This window comes from Lathyrus oleraceus, chromosome 3 (assembly GCF_024323335.1).
Source record: "Lathyrus oleraceus cultivar Zhongwan6 chromosome 3, CAAS_Psat_ZW6_1.0, whole genome shotgun sequence".
NCBI lineage: Eukaryota > Viridiplantae > Streptophyta > Magnoliopsida > Fabales > Fabaceae > Lathyrus > Lathyrus oleraceus.
The window spans coordinates 286,601,754-286,624,195 of NC_066581.1; the positions used below are offsets into that span (position 1 = coordinate 286,601,754).

The 22,442-nt window shown below is 36.0% G+C and overlaps 1 protein-coding gene and 1 long non-coding RNA gene across 2 annotated transcripts; one reads left to right on the top strand and one right to left on the bottom strand.

Moving 5' to 3' along the window:
• Positions 1-11,444: 11,444 nt before the first annotated feature.
• LOC127127095 (uncharacterized) lies at positions 11,445-12,496 on the bottom strand. Its single transcript, XR_007805218.1, has 2 exons — positions 12,247-12,496; positions 11,445-11,911 (listed from the first exon to the last, which is right to left on the bottom strand). It is a non-coding gene; the product is annotated as an uncharacterized LOC127127095 (long non-coding RNA).
• Positions 12,497-17,089: 4,593 nt separating this feature from the next.
• On the top strand, positions 17,090-17,578 carry LOC127130889 (cold shock domain-containing protein 4-like). Its single transcript, XM_051059847.1, has one exon. It carries the CDS (start codon positions 17,090-17,092, stop codon positions 17,576-17,578), a length of 489 nt encoding a protein of 162 aa, XP_050915804.1.
• The last annotated feature ends 4,864 nt before the right edge of the window (positions 17,579-22,442 follow it).

Genomic DNA, 22,442 nt, shown 5'->3' on the forward strand with positions numbered 1-22,442 from the left:
TTGTTTTGACAAAGTATATATAAAATTCAAGAATTTTTATAAGAATTTTTATATCATTATAAATAAATTTAATTTCTTTTTAGTAATAAGTATTATATTAAAATTTATTTAAATATGTAATTATTTATTATTACAATTTTATATTAAGATCACTTAGGTGTTGTGATATGTATGGAATAGTCTAGTAGTCCAGTCTAGGATAACTTTTCTCTCGTATAATGCGCGAAATGTGTCTCTTGCATGCCCTAGAAAGGGGATCCATCACACTGATTGTTTACGTAAAACTCACTCATTAGTTTCATAAGCCGTGAAGGGAATGCTTTCACACTGATTGTTTAGTGTTAAATATTATACTTTGATATTCAAATCAAAATCCGCCATTACAACAAACAACTCACTATATAAGTGTCTCTCTTTAAATCATAACTGAAAATATTCATTAAAAAATAAAGATAAAAGATTCTTTTATGAAAATGAAAGTTGGCCACTAAAAAGCTAAGACAATAAAAATATAGCATTATTATTCTACCCTTATATGCCTTCAATAAAAATAAGACAATAAATATATGAAGAAGTGTATTCGTATTAATATAGCATTCTTACTCTACCCTAATATGCGCTATCATTTATAAATAGCGCCATGTATTGCTTGGTTCTTCACAAGTAGAAAGATACTATCAAATTATATAATGCAGAAATAAAAAAGAGGTTTAGAGTAATAATGGAGTTGATGAAAAAGAAGAAAATGATGAGGTTAGTTTTGTTGCTTTTCATCTTAAACTTCATTGCAACTATTGATGCTCGTCTTGATTCAACATCTTTCATCACTCAAGTGCTCTCCAATGGTGATAAAGCTACAAATTACAATGTCAAATCGACCACAACAGCATGCTGTAAATTGTGCCTTAGCACAGGTGCTAACCCTCCTCGATATCGTTGTGCTGATGCTGGAACCACATGTCACTCAGCTTGCAAAGATTGTTTTTGTTCAAAATTACATCCAACATGGTGTCTTTGCCGTGATTTCACCGACTTCTGCTATGACAAATGTAACACAAATTAAAGCTCAAGCTCCAATCTAAGGACACACACGAGAAAGCTTCAATAACCATGTATACCATGTGGTGAGAAAAAGTTCACTAGAGGCTCAATAGAACAAATAATAGATTTTATAATAAAATTTTCACTTCAATCAATAATCAATCGAGATATAATTTATATTAGAAGTAATTCATATTTATTAATTATATTATTTTCTTAGCCCCTAAGTTTGTTAGAGGGTATTTTAGTATTTTATCCTATTCTAGTAACCCTAGTTTTAGCTTATAAATAGGGTGACAATCATTGTAACTTTTATCATGTTTTGTAGCCGTCATTCTCTTAATAGAATATTCATCTTTCATTATACCTTTGCACCAACAATTGGTATCTAGAGCTCCGGTTCGGATTCATTGGGAAACACGGGAAACACGAGTGAACGTGTGGTCTTGTGTGTTTGATTTTGATTCTTAGATTCGTGTTGAATCTTGAACAAAATCTGATCAGAATTTTAATTCTGTGGGTTGGGAAACACTGTGTGAGAAATCTGAGTGTACTGTGCAAGGTAGAAAGATGAACGGAAACGGCAACATGAACACCAAACTTCCAGTATTTGACGGTAAAAACTGGAATCGTTGGATGATCCAAATGCGTGTACTGTTCGGTGCTCAAGATGTTCTAGATCTTGTCACTGATGGTTATGTTCCGGTAGCAGCAGATGCGACAGATGAACAGAAAAACGCGCAGAAGGAAGTAAGGAAGAAGGATCAGAAAGCATTGTTCTTCATTCATCAATGTGTTGATGTAAATGTGTTTGAGAAGATTGCAGATTCAACGACAGCAAAGGCTGCGTGGGACACACTGGTTAGATGTTATGGTGGTGACGCATCAGTGAAGAAGGTGAAGCTTCAGTCCTTGAGAAAGCAATATGAGAATCTCAACATGAAGAATAATGAGAAAGTTTCTGAATACATCTCCAGAGTGATTCTGATCACTAATGAGATGAAAGCGTGTGGAGAAACTCTTTCTGAAGAAACAATCATGGAGAAGGTATTGAGATCCCTTACCTCTCAATTTGATTACATTGTGGTAGCAATAGAACATTCCAAAGATCTGAGCACCATGAGAATTGAAGAGCTGCAGAGCAGTCTAGAAGCGCAAGAGTTGCGTTTAACTGAGAGAACTTCTGAAAGGGAAGTAGAGCAGCAGGCTCTGAAAGCAACTTCTGATAGGAGGTATCAGAAGCAGTCAGAAGCCAGGAGAAGATCTGATGGTGGTCAGAAGTCAGAAAGCTCAACCTCTGATAGACAAAAGAATGCTCAGAAGGGAAAAGAGAAGTATGACAAGAAGAAGATCCAATGTTACTGTTGTAAGAAGTTTGGTCACTTTGCTAGAGACTGTTGGTCAAACAAGGAGAGAAAATCAGAAGAAGAAAATATAGCCAGAAGTTCTGATGACGAATCTGTGCTATTGATGGCCTCTGAATCTGATGATATGGATCTGATAGACTGGTGGTATATGGACACTGGCTGTTCAAATCATCTTACTGGAAACAAGAAATGGCTGGTTGACTTTGACTCTGAAAAGAGGACAAAGATCAGATGTGCTGATGACAAATATCTTAATGCAGAAGGTATGGGAAATGTCAGAGTGATTCTGAACAATGGGAAAACAGCATTGATTCAGAACGTGTGGTATGTACCTGGCATCAGAAGCAATCTGATGAGTGTGAGACAATTAATTGAGAAAGGTTTTTCAGTTACCATGAAGGACAATCTTCTGAAGCTGTATGACTGCAATCAGAAGTTGATTATGGAGTCAGAACAGGGAAGGAATAGAACATTCAAGGTGAATGTCAGAACTGCAGACTCAGAATGTCTTAGTGCAACAAGTGCTGAGAAGGAGAGTGAGCTGTGGCACAGAAGATTTGGTCATTTGAATTTCAGAAGCTTAAAACATCTGAATTCAAAGAAGTTGGTACATGGAATTCCTGCAATTAAGAAGCCTGAAAAGTCATGCAAAGTTTGCATGGAAGGAAAACAACCACGATTGCCATTTGCGTCAGAAACTGCTCCAAGAGCAAAACATGCCTTGGGAGTTGTACATTCTGATGTGTGTGGTCCATTTCCAGTAGCATCGATTGGAGGGAATAAATACTTTGTGTTATTTGTTGATGAGTTCACAAGAATGACATGGGTATCCCTTATTAAGTTTAAACACGAGGTGTTTGATGAATTCAAGAAATTCAGAATGAAGGCTGAGAATCAGAGTGGTCAGAAGTTGAAGATTCTTAGAACTGACGGTGGAGGTGAGTATAACTCCAAAGAGTTCCAGAAGTTCTGTGAGGAGAATGGAATTGAGCATGAGGTTACTGCTCCTTATACCCCTCAACACAATGGTCTTGCTGAAAGAAGAAACCGCACTTTGCTTGATATGGTGAGAAGCATGCTAAAGGAGAAGAAGCTTCCTCAGAAGCTCTGGGGAGAAGCTGTTGCCATTGCAACGTATGTACTCAACCGATGTCCTACGAAGAAGTTGAAGGAAATAGTTCCAATATAGAAGTGGACTGGAGATAAGCAAAGTGTTAGTCATCTGAAGGTGTTTGGTTCTGTTTGCTATAAACATGTTCCAGAAGCCAGAAGACAGAAGCTGAATGATAGAAGCAAAGTGATGATTCTGATAGGGTACCACAGTACAGGTGCATACAAGCTCTATTGTCCAAAAACCAATAAAATTGAATTCAGCAGAGATGTGATTGTGAAGGAATCAGAAGTTTGGAATTGGGATAAGTCTCAATCTGATTCTGATGTTAGAACTTCTGAAGAAAGGTCAGAGTTAAGAATTTCTGAAGTTGGAGTAAACTCTGACATTGATTCTGATTCTGATAGTGATTCTGACTCTGGAGAAGACTCAGAAGATGAAGGTGACTCTGATGATCCAGACTCTGATGACCCAGACTCTGATGGTAATCCAGATTCTGGTGGCAATTCAGACTCTGGAAATATGCCAGCCCCTGAAGATGGTCAAAGCTCTGGAGGAAGTCAACCATCTGAAGCTAGAAACTCTGAAGCTCAAGACTCTGAACAAGTTCAGAGACCACAAAGAATCAGAAACATCCCCAGAAGATATGCAGAATTTGACATGCTGCAAGACACTGAAGTAGACTCTGAAGGAGAAGTTATTCAGTGTGCCATGTTAGTAGACTCTGAACTCATAAGTACAGAAGAGGCTCTTAAGCAGAAGCTCTGGCTGAAGGCCATGAAAGAAGAACTTGATTCTATAGAGAGAAACAAGACTTGGAAGCTGACAAAACTTCCAAAAGACAAGAAAGCCATCAACGTCAGATGGGTTTTCAAGCAGAAGTTAAAGCCAGATGGTTCAATTGGCAAACATAAAGCAAGGTTGGTAGCCAGAGGATTTCTACAGAAACCTGGGTTGGATTACTCTGAAGTGTTTGCACCTGTAGCAAGACATGAAACAATCAGAATGGTGATTGCAATAGCTGCTAACAGGAATTGGCCTCTGATGCATTTAGATGTAAAATCTGCATTTCTGAACGGTCCATTAGAAGAAGAAGTTTACGTGTCACAACCTCCTGGATTTGTGAAAAAGAATCAGGAAGGGATGGTGTACAGATTATACAAAGCTCTATATGGATTGAAACAAGCGCCCAGAGCTTGGAATCAGAAGATTGATTCATTTTTCAAGAAGCAAGGCTTTCAGAAATGTGAGATGGAGTACGGTGTCTATGTTCAGCATACTTCTGAAGGAAATATGACTCTGGTATGTTTATATGTTGATGATATACTGCTGACTGGAAGTTCTGAACAGGAGATAGCCAAGTTCAAGAAAGTTCTGATGAATGAATTCGAAATGACTGATCTAGGCAAAATGACATACTTTCTAGGGATGGAATTCAGATACTCTGAGAAAGGTATTATTTTGCATCAGCTCAAGTATGAATTAGAACTTCTGAAAAGATTTGAACTGAAGAATTGTAAGATTGCTGTCACACCTTCTGATATAAATCAGAAACTGGATTCTGACTCTGATGGAAAGGATGTGGATGCTACAACCTTCAAACAGTTGGTTGGTTCTCTGAGGTATTTGTGCAATACCAGACCTGATATTTGCTATTCAGTTGGGATGGTTAGTAGGTTCATGAGTAAACCTAAGTGGTCCCATTATCAAGCTGCTGTCAGAATTCTGAGGTATATCAAGGGAACTCTGAAGTATGGAGTATTATTTCCTTCTGGAAGAAAGGATGAGTCAGAACTTCTGAGTTATTCGGATTCTGATTGGTGTGGAGACAGAGTTGACAGAAGAAGTACGTCTGGGTACTTATTCAAATTTCTGGGAGGTCCCGTTTCTTGGTGTTCCAAGAAGCAACCTGTTGTGGCATTGTCAACTTGTGAAGCTGAATACATTGCAGGTGCTGTTACTGCATGCCAAGCTGTGTGGATTCTGAATCTATTGCAGGATCTGAAGATTAAAGTAAACAAACCTCTGAAGCTGATGATTGACAACAAGTCTGCAATCAATCTTGCCAGAAACCCAGTGTTGCATGGGAGAAGCAAGCACATTGAGACCAAGTATCATTTTCTGAGACATCAAGTTCAGAGGGGAGTGTTAGAAGTTGTACACTGCAGCACTCAAAAACAGTTGGTAGATGTTCTGACGAAAGCTATCAAGACTGATCAATTTCTCAGATTAAGGGATGTAATTGGTGTTACAAGTTTTGATGGAATATGAATTAAGGGATGGTATTAGAAGTAATTCATATTTATTAATTATATTATTTTCTTAGCCCCTAAGTTTGTTAGAGGGTATTTTAGTATTTTATCCTATTCTAGTAACCCTAGTTTTAGCTTATAAATAGGGTGACAATCATTGTAACTTTTATCATGTTTTGTAGCCGTCATTCTCTTAATAGAATATTCATCTTTCATTCTACCTTTGCACCAACAATTTATAGGGGGTGTTACTTTTTAATTTTTCTAAAAGGCTATTTATTCCTTGGATTGGACTAACATTCGATGAGAAAAAAAAATTCTTAGGAGACACACCCTTGATTTTCAACAAGTACAATTATTATTTTTTATTTTAATTAAAAATACTACCTATTACATTGGTTAATATGAAAACTGATAGATAAAATCTTTTAGCTTATGTCTTTCATTTTTTAATTTTTAATTAAAATTTAAGTTGTCTATTTCCATGGGGTGACAACCGATAGGTAACACATTACATATTTCCTCGGTTGAACTCTTAATCAATAGGAAAGCTCAAATACAAAAATATTTTCACAAAAGAATCTAAACATATTAAAAAATCCTTTAAGGGAATAGAGGGGCTGGATGAACCCTTAAGTTGGTAAGAGGAACTCGTATAAATTCTTGTGTGTTCTTTCCTTTGTTTACTTTAAAATTTTGCATTTTCCTTTCTTCCTAAGTAACATTCATATCAAATCTTTCGATATTTTAACAAGTTAAGAATCTTAGCGAAAAAATGAGAAAAACTCAGCAATCATAATTCACCCATTCTATTAGTGTAATATCCATTATTCTCTTAAATGCTAATTTTCTTATTAAGTGGGACAAATTGGATAATTAGTGTGCTAAGAGAAGATTATAGTGGTAAATACTCTTGAAATTCTTACTAATTAGTAAATGGTGGATTAGAAATTTGAAGGATTTGACAAATGTAGAATGGTCATTGTCCAGATTATTTCCACTACAAAAAAAACAAATTTATTACTTGTTGTCTCATTCTCCTTCAGTCTTTCATTTTCTAATTTTGTACCATAGTTAGTAAAGAGAAAGGAGAGTGAGAGAGAACTCAGGGAAAACATGAGGAGAAGAAGGGAAGAATCTGTTGGAGTAAGGGAAGAAATCAAAATCTCATCTCATCATAATTCATCATCATCTCCCTCTCATAAGGTGTGTTCTAGTTAGTTTTAGCTTTGGGAAAAAATTTCATGAATTTGGGAGTTATGGTTTTGTGATCTTGCTATGTTTGTGAAATTGATGGTTGATACACGAACTTCTTGTTGTATTAGAAGTTGTGGTGGATTGTTAGAGTTAATATGATGAATGATGTTAAGAAATGAATAAACATGTTTGTGCATCATTGTATGGTGTTAATTATGATATACGATGTTAAGGTATGTTGGTTCATATTTTGGAATGGATGGAAGTGGGAAAATTGTGATTAGAACCATGAAGATTTGAAGAAATTCATGTAAATATCCATGATGAATAATTATGTGATTTTACCCAGGGAAATCGTCCTTAGCCACAAGTGGGTAATCAGCTGAATCATGGGAATTTACCCACGCAATTCACTCAAATTGTTAATTAAAAAAATGAAATTTTACAACAAGTAGGAGTTAAACCCATAACCTCCTCATCATAGTGCATGCACCCTAACTACTATACCAAGTATATTATTGTTGAATGCTTATGCAATGTTTGAATTATGTATATTATGCAGTATATTATTACTCTTGTGAATTAAGTAATTATAACATGAGATTTTTATTGAATGGAATGAACAATAATTGATCAAATACTATGAAAATGAATCAGTTTAAACTTATGGTCTTAGTTAAATTAAGAACGCATAGAAAGACAAACTTAGGTTATAATGATTAACTTAGATTGTGATGCTCGATTGTGGAAGGTACCTCGGTATGTACCCTTGAACGAGTAGTCACTTGACATGAAATTTTCCATCTACGAAAGTGCCCAAATGACATTGATGGTAAGTGATAGTCTAGATGCGAGTCTAATCGACTTGTATGGGAATATATTATAATAATGTGATTGATGAGGATAACCATGTAGTGATTAATGAGAATAATCACGTAGTGATTGATGAGAGTAATTATGTAATCTGAAATAACCCCTTTTAGTGCTTGTCTCGAGTTCGACTCTTTTGTAAAATAGTGACAAGGATAGATGAGTCATTGAAATGGACTACTGTAACGCATGTCTTGACCCATGTAAGAGGTGCTTGCCGAGGAAAGTTTTCTGATTAATGTAGGGAGACTGAGACCTATGTCTTGACCCATGTAAGAGGTGCTTGCCAAGGATAATACATTGATTATTGTGGGAAGTTCGTGATCAGTTCTTGGCCTATGTAAGAGGCACTTTCTATGGAAAGACATTCCTCACTGAGTGGACATCCGTGACATGTGTCCATTTTCCTAGACGTAGGATATGTCAGGAAAAGATGTTCGCGTGACAGAGACCCGTGACTCGTGTCCATAGCCCCACATGTGGGATCGGTCGGGGAAAAAATACTTTGTTGTTTGTATTCTCGAGTAGTGGTGTATTGGGTTATTTAGAGTTGAGTTCATATGTTTCCATACAAAGCAAAATCTCATAGATACTCAAACGTTTATTCTATTGTATGAATGTATACACGTAGGATAAAGTTGAGTGATTTAAATTAGACTATCTTATAGTAACCCTTTAGAGTCGAGTGAACCCATAAAATAGGAGAATCCACTGAGATTATTATCCCATCCTAATTATAATATTGAGTTTTTAGGTAATTCGAGGCAAACAAAGGAAAAGGTAAAGTCATGTGAGGATTTTTCGAAGATCTCAACGTTTTTAGACAATTTTCACTGTATATATCTTAACATTTTGTTTATGCATTCATGTATACAATGTGCCATATGATGTATTTTAAGTATTTTGACATGTATATATATGATTCCGTTATGCACTTATATTGAATCAGTATCAATTAACACTATGTATGATATTATTCTAGTTGTGTATTATATGTGGTTGTTACAATTGGTATAAGAGCAGGTCAATTCTTGACCCATCCTTGAAACATCATAAGTATATAAAATCTTGCATCATATGTGTGTATTTCCAGCATGATTCTTAACATGATATATAGTATTTGGCTTGATCAACCTATTTATATGTGCGTGGTAGGTAGGATCATGGTTGAGAGACCATGAGGAATCTGAAGGTCTAGTATGGCTTGTGCTCAGAGTGTATGTTCAGGCCAATAGATTGGAAGTAAGGAGGGATGATGGATATGGTTGATGCACCATAGCAGCAACAAGAGTTTGTGATTCAGGTGATGCGACAAATGCATGGTGGTGCACAGTTCAAGCCATCTGGTAGTGAAGAAAAGAAGTGTATTTTCCTGTTTGTATGCTACAAAGTTTAATAGCAAAGTGGTGGACCAGCGTCTCGACTCGTACAACCACCCAGAACATCCCGAAGGAATGGAAGTACTTCAAGGAAGTATGTTTGGAATTACACCTTCTTAATGGTTTGAAGGCTCAAGAGGTATTGAAATTCAACAACTTTATCGAGGGTCTAAGATGGTGGAGGAGCATGCAGGAAGGTTCGAGGGCATGGAAGCTTACTCCAAGTGAGCCCTCTATGCACTAGACGAAGGGTAGAAAGGGGGCCAAATTATGCTCGATCTTAGAAAGGAGACCGAATTCAGGGTAGCCCAGTAGAAATTTAGTGCTAATATGGAAATGTTACATAAATGTTGCATTGCCCAGGGAATACTTGAAGGAAATTCATGTCGGGAGGGAGAAAGCCATTCAGATCCAAAGAAATTTCTGGTAGAATTATTCAGTATTTGAAGATAAGAGATTGCTATCCAAAGGAAAGTAATTGTAGATTGTGAGATCCATGTTACCCAAACATTGCAACAATTATAATATATTGCATTTTGGAGAAAAATACATAATGGGGTCATGAAGATGTTATTGATGCAAAGAAAAAGGGAATGCAACAACTGATTGTTCAAATATGAAGATTCCTTGAGTGCCAGGTGAAGTAGAGAGAGTTATACCTTGAGTTTCAGGAAGGCATATGATAGTTGCATCTTAATCGTCAACATCCACGCTTGAGTATCTTTTGTTGTTATAGTTGTGGGGTGTCACACTCCTCTATTCAAGAAGACAAATTTTGTGTCTTGGGATTTCAAGTATGTGACGAGTAACTGAGATCTAGCAAATCTTAGTGTTGCACCCCAAACTTTGCCTTCTCTTTTTCATCGTTTCATTCACCCTTAACTGAAGAATCATTGGCATGTCTTCATGCTCCATGCATATCCATCAATCATGCATTCGTATCCATTGGTTGATCAGTGTGATTTCAAGGTTCTTGACTTATAAAGCTAGGGTTTTGGAGTGGATAAAACCCTAGAGATCCAACTTGGGTGTTTATCTGGTCGAAGAGGATGTGAAACCTTAATTGCATGGTCTATTGAAGCATTAATTCAACAAGATTTCATCATGGAAATCCTCAAGGCTCTCAAACCCTAATTCCTCAATAATTTGGTCATGAGGCCTCATGGATACTCTTTGGGCCTTGTCTTGGCTAGATAAACCCTAATTAAGGAGGATATCAGTAATAATGCACCTTCCATCCTGACTGTTCATCTAGAGATGATGGAAACCCTAATCCATGGAGGAGGGATGTTGGTTAGCATGTCATACACCATTCACTCTCAAATTTGCATGTCTTTATGATAGAAGCTTCATCTGATTCATGGTTTGGTTCAAGCCTCCATGTATGCATCCTAGTTAGCATCCCCTGTGCCATTGACCTAGGTCTCTTGATGTTCACAATTGCATAAGACTCATGGTCCTTGATTCCTGATCTATGATGGAAATATAGCATTGATCCATTGATTGTGTCTCTTAAGGGCTTTATAGGCCTTTGATTCCCAATTCATCCATGTGTCCTAATTCCCTACATTCATATGATTCAGATGATAAAAAATGATTGGTTTATCCAAGTTTGGTACCATTTTGATTCATTCATTTATCATGGCGCCTTAAACCATGTCTTGTTTATACATGTATATTCACAAAATTCACAGATGACTTTGGTCAACTATTGACTTTTTGGTCAAACAAGTTGACCAAAGTCAACCATCCATTCATGGGCCCATATCATCCTGATTTTGGTATCATTAATCACACCATTTACACCATTATTTAGCAAGCCAAATAATTCATTCACTTTTGTTCAATTTAACTTCATAACCATTAACCCAAAAGCATAGCATGGACATACATAGTCAAGCATTCAAGAGGATAGTTTTTCTTTTCTTTTTTCCATTTCATTTGAAATCAATCTTTAAACTACAAGCCATTTCTATATGTATTCATATGACCATCCAATTCCACACAACTTCATAAACCTACACATAACCATGGTTACAAAACAATCCCTTCTAATTCATTGTGATTTCCATCTAATGATCAACTTCCATTTCTTTTTCCAAACCAACCATTTCAAGTCCAATTCAAAACCATAGCATTCATCATGGTAATCTCATGTATTCAATGTTCATTAAAACCAAATGTTCATTCTTTAAGTTCTCCACCTATTAATTATAATTCCAAATCATTGATAACCTTTCATGATAAATGACATTCAATACAAATCCATGCATAGTTAATGATTCAATAATCCTTTCTGTTTTACACATTACATAAGAATAATTTCAAAGGTCACAGTATAAACTAACATCCAAGTATCCAAACATCTAATCTAAAGCACTAACATCATCTTCACGCTTCACTCTTCTAGTCCAAGCTTTTCCTCTTCTCCATATTCGCCTGCAATCATTTCAATAGCAGGAACATTCTTTCAAGGCAGCAGGATGGCAGTTTAAATTGCACTTCAACCAAACTTCTTGCAAATGTAACCGTCGATCTCCAACAACATAACATTCACAACCAACTGCAACAAGCTCATGACAGTAGGAACACATAGGTTCTACAGCATTAACAACCCTTCATTCGCCAATTCTAAGCGCATAATAGATGTAACTTTGCCCTACATACAACGCATACACATTATCTGCCATGATCCTGCAGCAACAAATACAACAACAATAGCATGACACAAGAGCTTTCTCATTTGCATCTAACAAACACTGAACTTTTAAAATCAAGCAAATCAGTTAACATTTTAACAACAAGTAACTTATTTCATTGAGTTTCATTAATTGACATTTCAGCCAACTCAAACTAATCAACCAAATTGTGCATTTAATCACAAGTGAATTTCATTTGGAATTTAAAATAAATTTCATAACAGAACCTCATCTGTTTTATGGATTTGGAGTGAATTTAAATTTGAATTTCATTGAAATTTAGATGGAATTTCTAACTGTTTTTGGAGAGGAAAGGTTATAAAAGCTTACCCAAAACTCATTCTTTAGGGGGAATCTTCAATGAATCCAAAACTCATTCTTCAGATTGAATCTTCAATAACTCCAAAACTCATTCTTCAGGTTGAATCTTTAATAACTCCAAAATACATTCTTCGATCTCCAAAACTCCAAAATTTATTCTTCGGTGTCAATTTTCTGAACTTCAAAATATTTCTTCAAAATTATTATTCCTCAATCTGCAAAGCTCTAAAATTCATCCGAAGATCTTCATCTTCATCATCATCAATGTTAGAATTGTGTAGCATGAGCCTTAAGTAATGGAGAAGGAATGAGACTGGAGAATTCTTACCCCCATTCTGAATATCTTTGGGCATGGGACAAATGACCCAGTCGCTCATAGTATTCACCTTTATTCATAGACTTTAACACAATTTAAATCATACGATTGGCAAGTCTCTCTCTTCATAAAACAGTATCATGCAATAAACAAAGGACTACACCAACAACTTATCAATCATGATTCAAGTTTTATGACACGAACCTTAAGCAATGGAGAAGGAATGGGACTGGAGAATTCCTACCCCCATTCTGAATATCTTTGGGTACGGGACGCTTAACCCAGTTGCTCATTGTATTCACCTCCATTCATAGACTTTAGTGCAATTCGAATCGAACGATTGATAAGGTCTTCATCATCATTACAAGAAACAACAAAAAAGATTATCCTTCAACAACTTGAAAGTTAGGATGAGAATTACATGTCATGAGCCTTAAGTAGTAAAGAAGGAATGAGACTAGAGCTTTCTTATCCTCATTCTGGATATCTTTGGGTGCGAGACGTTTGGCCCGTTGCTCATCGTATCCACCTTTACTCATGGGATTTATTGTGGTTATTACCGAATAACTATCAAGTATCTTCATTTCAATCAATCACTTCTTTTGCCTCATCAATCATCTTATTTTCAGCCCTAGTGGGATGAACTACGAAAGCTTTGATTTCCTTATTGCACTATAAGGATACGCAGGCAAAAGAGTTCAGATTATCCGAGAGCTATCTTATTTACTAATCTTACTTTATTCATTTAATCAATACCATCTTTTTGAGATCAAATATACTTTTCCTTGGTTTCCATTCATATCCTTTTAGGACACCTAATGAATAGTCCTCCTTGTGAATCAAGAGATGTTTGGCTTATTACCAGACCTTTAATTCCTTTGTTTTTGGTTATTCCAATACAGTGATACAATGCCTTGGCCCCTCACTTGTTGGTTCATACCAGTTTTACTCTTCGGTTCAGAGTTTATTCCTTTATGGATCCAAGATACCGATCTCCTTTAATCTCAAATTGTTTGTTCCCCAACAAGTAATGTATTCTTTCCTTGTGCCAATCAATACTTCCTTTTGGGTTCCATTTTCACCCTTTTAGGATGACCTAATCAATGTCCTTTTATCAAGAGTTGTTTGGCTTATTTCCAGACATTTAATTCTCTTTGTTTTCAGTCATTCCACTACGGTGATACCATGCCTCGGGCCCCTCACTTGTTGGTCTGTCTGTTTACTCTTTGATTCAAATCCAACTTGCCTTTATGGAATCCTAAGCTATCATTCTGTTGGTACAAGTTATATTTTCCATCACTTCAATCATACTCCTTCAGTCGTTGTCTTATCAGACCTTGTTGCTTAGACAATCATTTGTTACTAAATCCTTCACTTCTTTGACTTTGGTCATTCATTACATTCATTTTCATGACACATTCATATTCTACCTTCATTCACTTCATGTGATATACCTTATTCTTTGAGCCAAATACAATAAACCTTTGAGCTCCATCTTGTACCTTTTTGTGAACCAAGAGCAGATTTGTTTGTTTTGTCAGACCTTGTAGCTTAGACAGACACTGTAACACCCCAATTTAATTTTCGTATTTCTTTATTAGGTGTTATTTTAATTAATCATTATTTGGTGTGATAATTAATTAAATATGTGTTCTGGTGATTATTTGAATTATTTGAATATATGTGTTATTTGAATAATTGAATTTTATGAGTAGAAATAGCAATTGTCTAGTAATGGGCCTAATTAATTAGAATGGGTGGATGAGTGGGTTAAGCCCATTATGAGTTAAAAAGATAGTAAGGGTTTTAGAGATTAGAGTTAGTTTTGTAAAATAAGAGAAAAAGAGAGAAGAGAAGAGAAGAGAAGAGAAGAGAAAGAGGAGAAGAGGAAACTAGAAGAAGAATAACCTAGAGATTTCATCTATACTAAGGTAAGGGTGGGATTTCAAGTGGTTATGGGTAAACATAATGTATGTAATGTATATGGGTTAGATATCATGAACTTAGGATTTGAGGATTTTGATTTTTGAGAAACCCTAACATGTGTTTATGTTTTAATCCATGAAATTGATGTTTATGTTATGCTATGATGTTTCTATATTGAATTCCATGAATGGGTATATGTATAGAATATGATTTGGTGTATAATTGCATGTTTGAGTTTCACTTGAAAATGGTTGATTTAGGATTTTGGTGAAAATTAGTGGAGCTTAGAATCTTGTTTCTATGATTCTAATAGTTGCTATACGATATATATAGGTTGTATAACTATTTATTTCATGAAAAATGATGGATTAATGTGGTTTTATGATTAAAATTCATGCTGGACTGTAGCGTTTTTGCAACAACAGTTTTTCTGGTTTTTGACAGCATTTTCGCTACAACAAATTTTCTGGTTTTTGACAGCATTTTGAAAAACTTATAAATTCAATAACTTTTGAACCGTAACTCCGCTTGAGGTGCCGTTTGGATTGACAGTATATGAATATTTTATCAAAAGAATCCTAATGTGGATGTATGTTGTATGTGTGGTGAATGTGAATGACATGTTTTCTATTATTTTGCATGTATTGGATGGTTTTAGATGGATTTTATGAAGAAACATAATACTTGAAATTATGTATGTGATGATGTGAATTGGTGAATTTGATGAATAACATGAATTAGCTTGTTTGCTTTATATTAATGTGTTATGATGAGATGATGAATGTTATTTGATGTATTGTTTGGGATTGAAGTCATGTTAGGTGTATGTTGTGCAAATGTTGGTTGTGATATGGTTATGTATGATTAAGAGGTTGCGATCGTCTTAACTGCATGAGTCTTGTTGTTGTTGCCCACTTACACTAGCACGAGTCTATGAAAGAGGCAATGTTGGCTAATCTCACGTAGATTATTTGCTTATCCCAAACATAATTCTGAATGGAGTTTGAAAGCTTAAGGCCGAATCGAGCTTTAGAGGCGGTTATCTAGTCTATTTGAGAGACACTCAACAAGACGAAAATGATAACGGATGGGATCCACATGCATATCACATTGAGTCACACATTGAGTCGCACATATCGGTGTGAATTGTTGTTTGTGTGATTATGTGATATGATTGTGTGGATATGATTTTGGTAGGTATGCATATACGTGGATTTTAGGTAATCCATTTGATATGAATTATTGATGTGTTGTTGATATGATATATGTTCATATTTGTGATATATGTGATTAAATGGTAACTTGTATACATTATGGAATCATGTGAAAGTTGTATACATATATGAAGCGTGATGAATTCTAATAATATATGTATGTTTGTTATACATTTCATATTATTATGTTTTTCTATAATGATTTGAATTCTCACCCTTCTACTGGAATGATGTTCTATCGCGACATCGCTCAGGTACCAGAGATAGTGGTGCTTCACACAAGGATTAGATTCAGAGGCTAGTTCTTGTTGTGTTTTGACTAGGTAGTCTGTAGTGCTCATGTCATGTAACACTTGGGTTTATGGGATTAATTGTATTTGTTTTGATGTTGAGAGATATTGTTGTGCTCTATTTTATCTTGTTATTTGGATATGTTAGTTTTAATGTTGAGTGGCCTTAGAGCCCAAAACGATATTTTGTGGTAGATGATTTATGGGAATCATCATTATTTACCATTTATGAAGAGAGATGTTATTCCCCTGTGTGAGTTTGCATGTTGGTTATTTGGTTTTCATTTATAATACGTGTTACTTGTATGTGACAATGGCATGTGTTGTTTCTGGAAGAAGTAAATGTGTTGCCCTCATGTATGCATGCTTTAATTTACTCTGATTATGCAATTGTATATTGTATTTGAGTAGTAGTAGTTTGAGGGGTGTTACATTAGTGGTATCAGAGCCTGCTTGGTCATTCGGCCAGGTTATGAATTTGTTTGATTCTGTTGTATCTGATTTGTGTGTAGGACACAATCGATAGGTTTGTTTAACAATCCTTGTTGTTGTGGTTGTTTTGTTGGTGTAGCAGGAAGATGGTTGCTGGCAGGAATGATGATGCGCTTGCGGCGACATTGACCCTGTTGGTTGGTGCCGTTCTGCAAATGAATGTTGGTGATCGGGAGTGTGATGCTGATGAGTTCCGTGCTTTAGAGAAGTTCTAGAGGAACAATCCGCCAACTTTTGAAGGAGCTCATGAACCTGAAAAAGCTCAAGAGTGATTGAAGGCGATTGAGAAAATCTTTCGAGTTATGAACTGTTGAGATGTGCAGAAGCAACAGTTTGGTACTCATATGCTTGAGAAAGAAGCTGAGGATTGGAGGCGCAACACTGTTCATAGGTTTGATGAGGGTGGCATTGAAGTGACTTGGGCACTTTTCTGTGATGCTTTTCTGAAGAAGTATTTTCCAGAAGACGTTCGTGGAAAGAAGGAAATTGAACTCCCTGAGTTGAAGTAAGGTAATGGTACCGTAACTGAGTATGCTGCAAAGTTTAAGAAGTTGATCAAATTTTTTCCCCATTACAATACTGCTAATGATGAGAGATCCAAGTGTCTTAAGTTTATGAATGGCTTGAGACCTGATATCAAGAAGGAAAAAGGTTACCAACATATTACGAGGTTTTTTGAGTTGGTTAACAAGAGTAGGATATATGATGAGGATAATCGTGAGAGTGTTGCTCATTACAAGTCCTTGCATGATAAGAAAAGAAAAGGTAAAATCCGAGGGAAGCCGTATAATGGTAAGAAGAAAGTTGGTGATGGCAAGAAGCCGAGTGGGGGAGGATCTCACACTCCTGTCAAGTGCTTCAGATGTGGTGTTGAGGGGCATCGTGCTCTCGAGTGTCCTAAGGGTGACGTGACTTGTTTCAAGTGTGGCAAGCAAGGTCACAAATCTTTTGATTGCATAGTTGGTTCGAATGTGACTTACTACAACTGTGGTGAACCAGGGCACATTAGTACCAAGTGCAACAAGCCGAAGAAGGAGAAAACCAAAGGGAAAATGTTTGCATTGTCCGATGCTGATACTTCTGCTGAGGAGAGATTGATTTGAGGTATGTGCTTTATTAATAATATGCCTTTGATTGCTATTATTGTTACGGTGCAACACATTCTTTTATTTCTTTGGATTGTGCTAAGAGATTCAATCTTGAATTATCTGTTATGCGTGGAAGCATGGTTATTGATACTACGACTATGGGTTCAGTGACTACTTCATCTGTTTGTTTGAAATGTACGTTGAATATTTGTGATAAAGATTTTGAAGTTGATTTAGTGTGTCTTCCATTGAGTCCAGTTGATGTTATTTTGGGAATGGACTGGTTGAGGGCCAACCATGTCTATATAAATTATTTTGCGAAAGTTGTTCTTTTTCTTGAGCCAAAGAAGGAAGGTGATTTATTCTTGTCTACTCAACAAGTGAATGAATCTGTGCGAGATGGTGTTGATGTGTTTATGTTGGTGGAAAGTTTGAAGCTTAGTGAAAATGGAACAATGGGTGAATTTCCAGTTGTTCGTGATTTTCCTGAAGTGTTTCTTGATGAGGTTGGCAATTTTTCGCCTGAACGTGAAGTTGAGTTCACGATTGATTTGATTCCTGGTACTAGTTCGGTATCGATGGCTCCGTATCGGATGTCGCCATCTGAGTTGAAAGAGTTGAACAATCAACTAGCGGATTTGCTTGATAAGAGGTTTATTCGTCTGAGTGTGTCACCGTGGGGTGCACCTGTCTTATTAGTTAAGAAGAAAGAAGGTACTATAAGGTTATGTGTGGATTATAGACAACTGAATAAGGTTACTATTAAGAATAAGTATCCGCTTTCGAGGATTGATGATTTGATGGATCAGTTGGTTGGTGCTTGTGTGTTTAGCAAGATTGATTTGAGGTCTGGGTATTATTAGATTCGTGTGAAAGCTGAAGATATTCAGAAGACTGCTTTTAGAACAAGGTATGGACACTATGAGTATTTGGTGATGCCTTTCGGTATGACGAATGCACCTGGTGTATTTATGGAGTACATGAATCGGACTTTCCATAAATATCTCGATAAGTTTGTTGTTGTGTTTATCGATGATATTTTGATCTATTCGAAGAGTGAAGAGGATCATGCTGAGCATTTGAGGATTGTTTTATCTGTATTGAAAGAGAAGCAGTTGTTTGCTAAACTTTCAAAGTGTGAGTTTTGGTTGAAGGAAGTGAGTTTCCTTGTCCATGTGATCTCTAATGGTGATATTTCGGTTGATACTTCTAAGATTGAGGCTATATCTCAATGGGAAGCGCCGAAATATGTGTCTGAGATTCGTAGTTTTCTTGGTTTGGCAAGTTATTATCGAAAGTTTATTGAAGGCTTTTCTAAGTTATCTTTGTCATTGACGCAGTTGACTAGGAAAGGTCAAACTTTCATTTGGATTGCACAGTGTGAAGCTAGTTTTCAAGAGTTGAAGAGGAGATTGACTACTGCTCCTTTTTTGATTTTACCGAATCCATCAAAACCATTTGTTGTGTATTATGATGCTTCTTTGATGGGTTTAGGAGGTGTGTTAATGCAAATCAACAAGTTGTAAATTATGCTTTAAGGCAACTCAAAGTGCACGAGAGGAATTATCCGACTCATGATTTGGAATTAGCTGCTGTTGTGTTTGTTTTGAAGATTTGGAGACATTATTTGTTTGGGTCGAGATACGACGTGTTTAGTGATCACAAGAGTTTGAAGTATTTGTTTGATCAGAAAGAGTTGACTATGAGACAAAGGAGATGGTTGGAATTCTTGAAGGATTATGATTTTGGTTTGAATTATCATCCTGGCAAAGCGAATGTTAAAGCCGACATTTTGAGTAAGAAATCTTTGCATATGTCGATGTTGATGGTGCGAGGATTAGATCTGCTTAAACAATTTCGAGATATGAGTTTGGTTTGTGAAGAGACTTCTTTTGGAGTGAAGCTTGGTATGTTGAAGCTTACTAGTGGAATTTTGGATGAGATTCGAGAAGGTCAGAAATCTCATTTGGTTGTGGTAGATCGACTGACGTTGATCAACCAAGGTAAAAGTGGTGATTTTCGGATTGATGAGAATGGTATCATGAGGTGTCATGATAGAGTTTGTGTTCCTGATGTTTCGGATTTGAGAAAGAGGATTCTTGATGAAGGACATCGTAGTGGTTTGAGTATTCATCCTGGTGCTACTAAGATGTATCAAGATTTGAGGAAATTGTTTTGGTGGCCTGGTATGAAGAAAGAGATTGTGGAATTTGTGTATTCGTGTTTGATTTTCCAGAAATCGAAGATTGAGCATCAGAAACCGCCTGGTTTGTTACAACTGTTATCTATTCCTGAATGGAAATGAGATAGTATTTTTATGGATTTTGTTTCTGGTTTACCTAGGACTCCGAGTAATTATGAAGCTATTTGGGTTATTGTGGACAGGTTGACGAAATCTTCTCACTTTATTCCGATTAGAATGGATTATTCGATGGAGAGGCTTGTAAAGCTGTATATTGAGAAAATTGTCAGTTTGTATGGTATTCCGTCTAGCATTGTGTCAGATAGGGATGCGAGGTTTACTTCGAGATTTTGGGAAGATTTGTAACGTGCTTTGGGTACAAAGTTGTGTTTGAGTTCTGCTTATCATCTGCAGACAGATGGTCAGACTGAGAGGACGATTCAGTCGCTTGAGGATATTTTGAGAGCTTGTGTTTTGGAATAGGGAGGTGCTTGGGATAGTTATTTGCCTTTGATTGAGTTTACCTATAACAATAGTTTTCATTCGAGTATTGGTATGGCTCCGTTTGAAGCTTTGTATGGTAGAAGGTGTAGGACGCCTTTGTGTTGGTACGAATCTAGAGAGAGAGATGTGGTTGGACCTGAGATAGTTCAACAGACTACTGATAAGATTAAAATGATCAGAGAGAAGATGAAGCTTTCTTAGAGTCGTCAGAAAAGTTACCTTGACAAGAGAAGGAAAGCGTTTGAGTTTGAGGTAGATGATCATGTGTTTTTAAGAGTTACTCCGGTAATGGGTGTTGGTAGAGCATTGAAGTCGCGTAAGTTGACACCATGTTTTATTGGTCCTTATCAGATTTCTGAGAAAGTAGGTGATGTGGCTTATCGGATTATGTTTTCGCCGTCACTTGCTAATCTCCATGATGTGTTTCACGTGTCTCAATTGAGGAGATACATTATGGATCCTTTGCACGTTGTCCAATTAGATGATGTTGAGGATAGACATAATTTGACTGTGGAGACATTACCTATGCGGATAGAAGATAGAGAGGTGAAATAACTCCGTGGTAAAGAGATTGCTTTGGTGAAAGTCGTTTGGGGAGGACCGGCTGGTGGAAATGTGACGTGGGAGCTTGAGAGTCAGATGAGGGATTCATATCCTGAGTTGTTTGCTTGAGGTAATTATCGAGGACAAAAATATTCCAAGTGGAGGAGAGTTGTAACACCCCGATTTAATTTCCATATTTATTTATTAGATGTCTATTTTAATTAATCATTATTTGGTGTGATAATTAATTAAATATGTGTTCTGGTGATTATTTGAATTATTTGAATATATGTGTTATTTGAATAATTGAATTTTATGAGTAGAAATAGAAATTGTCTAGTAATGGGCCTAATTAATTTGAATGGGTGTATAAGTGGGTTAAGCCCATTATGAGTTAAAAAGATAGTAAGAATTTTAGAGATTAGAGTTAGTTTTGTAAAACAAGAGAAGAAGAGAGAATAGAAGACAAGAGAAGAGAAAGAGGAGAAGAGGAAACTAGAAGAAGAAGGATCTAGAGATTTCATCTATACTAAGATAAGGGTAGGATTTCAAGTGGTTATAGGTAAACATAATGTATGTAATGCATGTGGGTTAGATATCATGAACTTAGGATTTGAGAATTTTGATTTTTGAGAAACCCTAACATGTGTTTATGTTTTAATCCATGAAATTGATGTTTATGTTATGCTATGATGTTTCTATATTGAATTCCATGAATGAATATGTGTATAGAATATGATTTGGTGTATAATTGCATGTTTGAGTTTCACTTGAAAATGGTTGATTTGAGATTTTGGTGAAAATTAGTGGAGCTTAAAATCTTGTTTCTATGATCCTAATAGTTGCTATATGATATATATAGGTTGTATAACTATTTATTTCATGAAAAATGATGGATTAATGTGGTTTTATGATGAAAATTAATGCTGGACAGTAGCATTTTCGCAACAACAGTTTTTCTGGTTTTTGATAGCATTTTCGCAACATCAAATTTTCTGGTTTTTGACAGCATTTTGAAAAACTTGTAAATTCAATAACTTTTGAACCGTAACTCCGTTTAAGATGCCGTTTGGACCGTTACGAAGCTAAGAGTATTATGTATAACGTGATATTCATTTTGATAATAGTTGATTAATATTTTATCAAAAGAATCCTAATATAGATGTATGTTGTATGTGTGGTGAATGTGAATGACATGTTTTCTATTGTTTGGCATGTATTGAATGGTTTTAGATTGATTTTGTGAAGAAACATAATACTTGAAATTATGTATGTGATGATGTGAATTGGTGAATTTGATGAATAACATTAATTAGCTTGTTTGCTTTATGTTAATGTGTTGTGATGAGATGATGAATGTTATTTGATGTATTGTTTGGGATTGAAGTCATATTAGGTGTATGTTGTGAAAATGTTGGGTGTGGTATGCTTATGTATGATTAAGGGGTTGCGATCGTCTTAATTGCACGAGTATTATTGTTGTTGCACACTTACACTAGCATGATTCTATGAAAGAGGAAATGTTGGGTAATCTCGCGTATATTATTTGCTTGTCCTAAACCTAACGCCGAATGGGGTTTGAAAGCTTAAGGACGAATCAAGATTTAGAGGTGGCTATCTAGTCTATTTGAGAGACGCTCAACAAGCCGG